The sequence below is a fragment of the Staurois parvus genome, unplaced genomic scaffold (genome assembly GCF_062004578.1).
Source record: "Staurois parvus isolate SC_StPar_1 unplaced genomic scaffold, SC_StPar_1.0 ptg000435l, whole genome shotgun sequence".
NCBI classification, from domain to species: domain Eukaryota; kingdom Metazoa; phylum Chordata; class Amphibia; order Anura; family Ranidae; genus Staurois; species Staurois parvus.
In genome coordinates this window covers 338,172-345,901 of record NW_028318231.1, presented here as the reverse complement: position 1 = coordinate 345,901, position 7,730 = coordinate 338,172, and the positions used below count along the sequence as shown (strand labels likewise).

The window sequence follows — 7,730 nt, the reverse complement described above, 5'->3', positions numbered from 1 at the left end:
GAATCCTGTGATCTCTCTAAGAGATTTTTTACCAGGGGTACCACGGATATGGAGATTTCTGCGCCAACCTCTATTATCCAGATCTTCTAGTTTATGCTGCATTGTAATGAGGTGATTAAAGTACTGGCTCCATGCTGCTGTAATTCCTGAATATCTGAATCATGACAACCTGCTGCTCTCTCCACCTCCCCTAGTCGGTCTGAGACTCCCCTAAGCTCTTCTTTGAGATCTGATACTGCTTCTGACAGAGCATTCTTAATGTCAGAAGCTATCAATTGCAAGTCTGCCATCTTTGGCACCTGCTGGATCAGAGAGAAGACATTGTCTGTGTTAGACTTCTGTTCCAGACGTTGCTGTGTGTCAGACTGTCAGGAGATGGGGGTTGGTGGAGAGCACGAGGGTGCCTCTTCCGACAGTGTTGCTGGCTGTGTAAGGATCTTGGGGAGGTTGTGCCCAATCTGAGAATGGGGTGGCTTAGTGAAGGGTAAAGAGTGCCCGATTTTGCCCATTTTCTTGCTGTAAGGAGGCTGTAAATAGGGTAGGTCCTCCCGCTGTGTCGGAGTTCCCTGTTTAAGCGGCCATCTTCATTGAGCACCAAGCCACGCACTTTTTTTTATACCAACTAAGCCTTATTTCCAAAATAATCTTATGTAGCAAAGAACATAACTAGCTGGACGAGGGTGCATGTCCCTACGCACCAAATGGCCACCTGATTAAAAATTAACTTGTATTTAAATTAAAAAAAGTATCTATTGGCTATGACTCTATATAAATGTTTTTTTTGCCTTCCTCTGGATCAACTGTGGGTATAAGATTATAATTTTTTTTTTTTATGGTTGAACTTTTGTCTTTTTTCAGCCAGACTAACTATGTAACCCCTTTCAAGGTTGTCGGTTCTGCCCAGTGTTGCAACTTGCTCCTCCAGATCTATAACGCGAGCTTCCAGAAAGGCAACCCACTTACATCTGTCACAGCAGTATCCACCTGGAGCTGTTGCTCCATTGATGAATACATTAGGCACACTGTGTACTGCACAAAACCTTCAACCCTGCTAGCACTCATATCCCAGTTATAATTTCAATAATACTAATAGGAAATATCAGTTGTCACTTACAGATTAGAAGACTCCTGTTTTCCACTCCGGTTTTTTAACTCCACTTAATTAATAGTCCATTTTGTCAAAGGTCCAGCAAGCAAAATACAGGTAAGCTCAAGAATGAGCAAGGTCAGAGTGTGCACTACAGAAAGTTATATAGGACCTGAAGCACCTGTGCCCAATTAATCTCTCCCCTCAATTAGCAGACTGAAGGAAGACAAGGAAAGGAAGAAAAAAATGCTATTTAAAAAGTGACAGAAAAAGTGATTTAAAAAAGTAAAAGTTCCTACCAAGACCCCAAAAGAAGAAAATATAACAGCTACAAGCACCAGCAATCCCCAGCAGTCAAAAGTAAAACTGTTTTTCACTCTCCACTCAAATGTCCCACTCTTATTAGCTATCAGCCGGCAGAATGTGCACATCTTTAAATAGAACACCTTGTGCATTAGTACAATGTTTCCCCCCTTATCTGTCAATTTTATTTTCACTTCTTTGTTAGTATGCAGTTCTTCCAATGCTGTCCACTCGAGATATGTCAAATTAAATGATTTGTTTCTTCTTTGTCTTTTCTCCCAAAGAGCATTCAGCTCTCTTTCAACCAGTTTTACACATAGTTGCATATTGCTCCCCTGTGGAAAGAGTATAATCACTCCTAGGTTTTAGCATTGCGAAAGGCCCAAGAACTTCTGCAGTTCCCCCACTTCTTTCAAGTTGTAATGATTCGAGCACCCTAAGTGTCTCAATATCTCTGGAAGTGGTCAAATCTGAAGATTGGGTGGACTTTCCTTTATCCCTATACTTCTTCCTCAATGCTAGTTTTCTGCAAATAAATTGATGTCTTTAACCAACTCAAAAAGATTAAAATCCTGTGTGGGCACAAAAGATAGACCCTTTTTAAGTACAACTATGTTAGCATCTGATAAAGTCATTTTGGAAACACCTACAAATCATTATCCTGGGTGGTGGTAGGGCTAGATGAATTTACTATTTCTTGCCCCTCCTTGTACCAGTGTAACTCCATTGTTCTCGAATCCTTAATTGTTGGGTGGGGGGTCCCTAAAAAATTCTCTTGATGACCTCTAGGGGTCTTTATTGTCCTCTCCTACCTTGTCCTCTCCTAGTGGTGAATCTCAACTTGTTTCTACTGTCACTTGAGTAACTCTCTTTCATTTCCATCTTCTGTCCCAGAACTTTCTGATTCTCTAGATGTATCAGAATCAGGGATAGGGACTGATTGTGGAAAAAGCCTATTGTTCTTATGAGACCAGTTATAGACCTTGTTATTAGCAAAATCATCTAAGTCTCTAAGAAACTTATGTTTTTTTAATTTTAACAGTTTCTTTATGTGTTTCTACCTGTTTTTGCAATCTTCCTTCAAGTTTCCTAACTTCCTAGTGATCTTTAAATTTGAGGATGTTTCTCTGTTCCTCTTTAAGTTGTTTATTTAATTCTGTAAATTTTCAAAATCAAGGAGATACTGCATCATCCTCAAAGTGTTCTCTGTCTGAAGGTCATCCCACCCCTGCATGAAATCTACATTCTCTGTATGAGAATGTGGTTTGATCAACATTTTTAACCCTCTGACTATACTGACTATAATTTTTTTAACATACATCTTTAAGCTGGGTACATCCCACCAGCGTCTAGTATGTTTCTTGTAAATTCTGGATATGCGTCTGAAAGCTTCATGTGTTAGTCTCTTTAGAAATAGGTTTTTCATTAGCAAACACCTGGCTGGCCTTTAGAGAGTAAAAATCAATGTATTTTTCAAGAAAGCCTGCCATTTTAATATATATCTGACCCAGGCTAAGGTCAAATTAAATAAAAGGTATGAATTGGCTTTGACTCTATATAAATGTTCTCATAGGGCAAAGAGAATATACTGACTATCATGTTCATCAATGATCAAAAGACAGTCACGTTTTGTTAACATGTGTGTTTTACCATGTGTTCTTGCAGTTGTAGTGTAAATAGACCTTGGCAGTCATTGTGCCTATAAGAAGACAGCTACTGCTGTGCTCTCTCTTTAGAAAATTCATAGTACTCTGGGTATCCTGCGGCAGGGTCTGTACCAAAGTGTCATACAGTATGATACAGTATGATCAGGGCCATGACTATATCAGTGGGGCCCCAGAGCTAAAACCAGAGCACTCCGATTTTCTAATCTCCATCTCAAAGGCAGTTCCTGTAATGTTAAAGAGTGCTTTCATAGAAAACTTGTTGTTTCCAAACTACATATAAATTTATATTAACAAAATCTATTTGCATAAATCACTGTGTATCCATACAGTGCTGGGCCCCACTGAAGTTGTATTGATTGCTATGGCTATCGTTATACCATTGATACAGACCCTGAGACTACAGCTAGGCAGTGCTATACAACATTCAAGCATGAATAAGGAATATAAATACATATATTATTCTGTAGAACACACTTAAAGCTGAACTCCAGTTAAACAACTAAGTACGCTAAAGACACACACTAAAGAAAATACTTTCATGAAAGCTGTTTTACTTACTAAGCTACCTTCTTTTCTATCCATCCAGTTCTCTGATTTACACAGCTCTGTTTTACTTAAAAGCCCTGTCTGTTAGAACAGGAGAACTCTGCTGCAGTACAGTGACACTTCCAGGTCCCCTCCTCTCCCTATCCTGTGACTGTACAATGAAAAGAAAAACAGTACACCACTGATGAGCTAATCTCTAGGTCTTTCATCTATCAGAATGCTTCTTGTACTGCAGCACAACTGATCGGTTCCTTGCGCTGCTCCTCTCTCCCTCTGAGCACTACTGTACAGTGGACTATGAGAGGCTGATTCCAAATTGCATTCGGGTACCTACACTGCTTTCATTTAAAATACAATTTATTGATTACAGAGCTGTATTCATTTGTTTGTTTATATCCACCAGGAGCTCAGCTTGAAACTATTTCAGTCATGCAATTTAAGTTAAAAGATTAAGCTTCCTTTACATCCTCATAATAACAGATACTAGACAGGATATAATGGATGTATATTACAAAAAAAAGTTCTAACTCAGGAAAAAAACATCTTAGGACTACTGGTGCAAGTTAGGGATGTTTGGGACCTATATATGGTTAAACTTGTTAATCCTTATACATGCATATTATTGTACAGGGAAAAAAAAGAGTTTATATGAAAATTCTAATAATGTAATCCATACACATACAGATATTTTGTTTAGTTATCAAGTGCAAACAAGTTTATTTTTGCAAAAGAAATTTAAGACAGTCATCATTAGTGACAAGAGAAAAATGTAGGCGATTTGTCACTTAAAAATCCATGTTGAAGCTAAACTCTCTGTACATAATACATTTATTTTTCTCTCCTTGTGGCATCTTCATAAATTTTCACTACAGCACTAGTGACATAGTAGCATTTATAGACCCAGTTAATCCACCAATACTTACCTTATCGCCGTAGTCAGTAAACATAATTAATTTCAGCTGATGTATGCATAAATGTAATGCAAGATATTTAAAAGTATATCCTTTTAGTACCTTTAACATTGCAGAAATACAGGCAAAAAGGCAAGCTGCACTATGACAGTTATAATGAAGAGATGATAGTACACTCAGTATTTTTATACTTTACTAATACAAACCGACAGTAGGTAGGGTCCATGAATTTTCAGGAAAAGAAGAGGTGCATATATAAGGCAACTGCGTGTCAAGTGCCAAATTGGGTCCAAAAAGAATCCCAGGCATATAAAGCAATCCAGTCCACTTTAGTGTATGTTACCAAAGTTAACTTGGACACTAACATTTATGCACTGACTACACTTCCTAAACAGTAAAAAGAAATATAAGCAGAAATTGCAGTGAAGGGAGTTCTGTTACTTTTTTTTAAAGCTGAACTCTAGGCAAACAGCTAAGTACACAGATAAAATGCATATCAGGGAACTGTTTTACCTGCCAAAGGATTTGAATTTCTGTTTATTCAGTTCTGAGATTTACACAGCTCTCTCCCCCTGCACAGTCTTGCCTGGCAGTAGAGGGGACCTGATCTTTCCTGCTGCATTTCCACTTTCAGGTGTCCTGTGACTGGACATTAAAAGGAGAAGCAGCACACTGTCACTGTGCTCTCTACTCTTAATAGCATGTTTCTTGCACTGCAGTACACTGATTGGTTCTTTTGGCTGCTTTTTTATCCACATCCTTGAGCTCTGTTACACAGACCGTAGAGTAAACTGCAAGAGGTCAGATACCAATTCAAGTTCAGATATTTACACTTTTTGTATTAAACAGTAATGTTGTGTTAAGGATTACAGAGCTGCATTATTTTATGTCTTTTATATCAATCTGGAGGTCAGGTTTAAACAATGTAATCTGAAGCTGAGCAACCTTCAGAAACTCACACTAGCATTTAGACTTCATCCAATATACTAACCTTTATGGCCAAATCCAGATTACCAGTCTGAGTCTACACTGCATATTTCCGCATGTTTCCATCTTTTCACAATATTGTCCAGATTTCTATCAAAGTTTACATTGATTTATTCAATTTCTCACTAGGGAAGTGCCCTGATGAGGCAGGTTGCAGTAATTGTTTTTCTCCACGATCACAATAAAGACCATATGAAACATTTATACAGACCTTAGGCTTTAGGCTGTACCAGTTTTGTCAATACTACCCATTTTTTACAATGGCTTAAGTTTATTAAAGACAGCCACAAGAGGAAGGCACATGCAGGGGTGACTATATAAAGCATGATTCAAGTATCTACTGTGACAATTAGGGTGAGGATTGGGCTGCATATGACTTTCTTTAGAGGAAAGTGCACATCCAAATGTTGGAAACACTTATTATTGCTTGCAGAGATTTTTATGTTTGCTGAAAAATATGTTTTAGGTTCAATTCTTTTTCATTTTCATTTCCATAGGGGCACCCCTTCTTTTTTACCTGCCAGGTCACAAGGTACATCACAGCAGGTCCTGGCTGGTTCGATGATGGTTTGTCATCTCAATGTGTGTCATTTTCAGTGAGGCACCTCCTCATCTACAGGTACCCTTACAAAACTGTGTCCCATGACTTTTACATTTGTAAAGTGCTTTACAAATGTCTGCATCCTGTGACAGTCTTAAGGCATTTATCAATTTATACATTCAATAGGCTTATACAGTGGATCACATGAGATAATTGCTTTAAGAAAATGATTAAAGGAGTTTGTTGTTAAAAGAAAAATATGGAGAAATTACTAAATTAGTCTTTTGGTTCAGAGGTTGTCCAAAAACATTACAATGCTGTACCCTTATGGTGTTTTCCGAACTAGTATCATCCAGGATGTCCATTGTACAATGATAGTTGTGCCCATGAACGTTTTGTAATGACATTTGGCCACAGTCAATTATACATAGCATATGAGGACGTTGCGGGTTAGTGTAATGTCTTTCTATACTATCCTAACCTCATATACTATCCTAACCTCTTCAAAAGGACACACACATATTGAAAACGCATAAGTCTTATTAAATCATATGCTGGCAAATTCTATCAATATGTTTAGTCATATTGTAGTTGTTCTTGTGCATTTTGCTGATTGTGATATGAATGTGGCCCTCTGCACATACAATGTGCTTGTGCATTTGCTTCCCAGTCCATAATCCAGTTCATATTACTTATACGGTCGCAGAAAAGCAGATACTTTGGAGCGCAGAAGTTTGATGAAGGATCGGGGTAACATCTCCTTATGTTTCTCTGTGTATTTGAAATAGTTTTGAGGGTGTGCAAGGACCTCAAAAAAAGCCTTAATCAGCTTCTTATCCTATAAAAAATAGAAATAACAGAAATTAAAAAAGAGCAACAGTTAAAGAAAGACATCTGTGAAGCTGTTGAACCATGTCACACTAAATTTAGGTAAGTAGCAGTGATCATTTATCAAAACTTTTCTAATATACAGCAATAGATGGTGCCTGGGACCAGGTAGGTTGGATCTGAGACCTTAAAACATTAAAGCGGAGTTCCACCTGAAAAAAAAAAAAAAAAAAGTCAGCAGCTACAAAAACTGTAGCTATTGACTTTTAAAATACAGCCAGTTTCCTGTCCCTCGGGCCAGCGGTATCCTCACCACCGCTGGTTTCACCGGCTATCTTCTCTCCCTGGTGCCGGTATCTTCAGTGTGGGCACCCAGCTGTGACAGCTTGCAGCTTCACAGCTGGGTGCCCACTGCGCATGCTGTCACGTGTCCCAGAAGACTACGGGAGGGAGGGGGGGAGGACAACTTCCACTCGCTCCCCAAACGTACCAATCCTTAATGGGGAGTGGGGGACAAAGGCTTAAAGCCAAACTTCCCCTTTTGGGTGGAACTCAGCTTTAAGTGTATTTTTACCTCTACAGCTACTTCAGCGTTTTATTTTGTTTACGTTGTTTTTACATATGGCACACTTCCACTAACTTTGTAAATTACCTCACCTCTGCACCCCTTCTGCACTGTTGTGTGGTAATATACACATTAAATGCCATTATAGTTGTTGCCAGCTGATGACCTATTTCTGGTAGATATCACAACCATGTTAGCACCTGAGAAAGCAGTTAGGATATCAAAACTCTATTTGATCAGTCATGCGACATGTCACCAAATATTACATTTTAATTATTCAATTATTTATTTGCTG

At 38.5% G+C, this 7,730-nt stretch overlaps 1 protein-coding gene across 3 annotated transcripts in view; it reads right to left on the bottom strand.

Annotated features, from left to right (window-relative positions):
• Positions 1-4,290: 4,290 nt before the first annotated feature.
• Positions 4,291-7,730, bottom strand: part of LOC149454199 (signal peptide, CUB and EGF-like domain-containing protein 3) — a 171,534-nt gene continuing 168,094 nt past the window's right edge. For all 3 annotated transcript variants that reach the window (XM_089687687.1, XM_089687688.1, XM_089687689.1), the window contains one exon: positions 4,291-6,880. In XM_089687687.1, the coding sequence (XP_089543813.1) occupies positions 6,731-6,880 (150 nt within the window). In that variant the 3' untranslated portion in view covers positions 4,291-6,730. The remainder of the gene's footprint in view (positions 6,881-7,730) is intronic.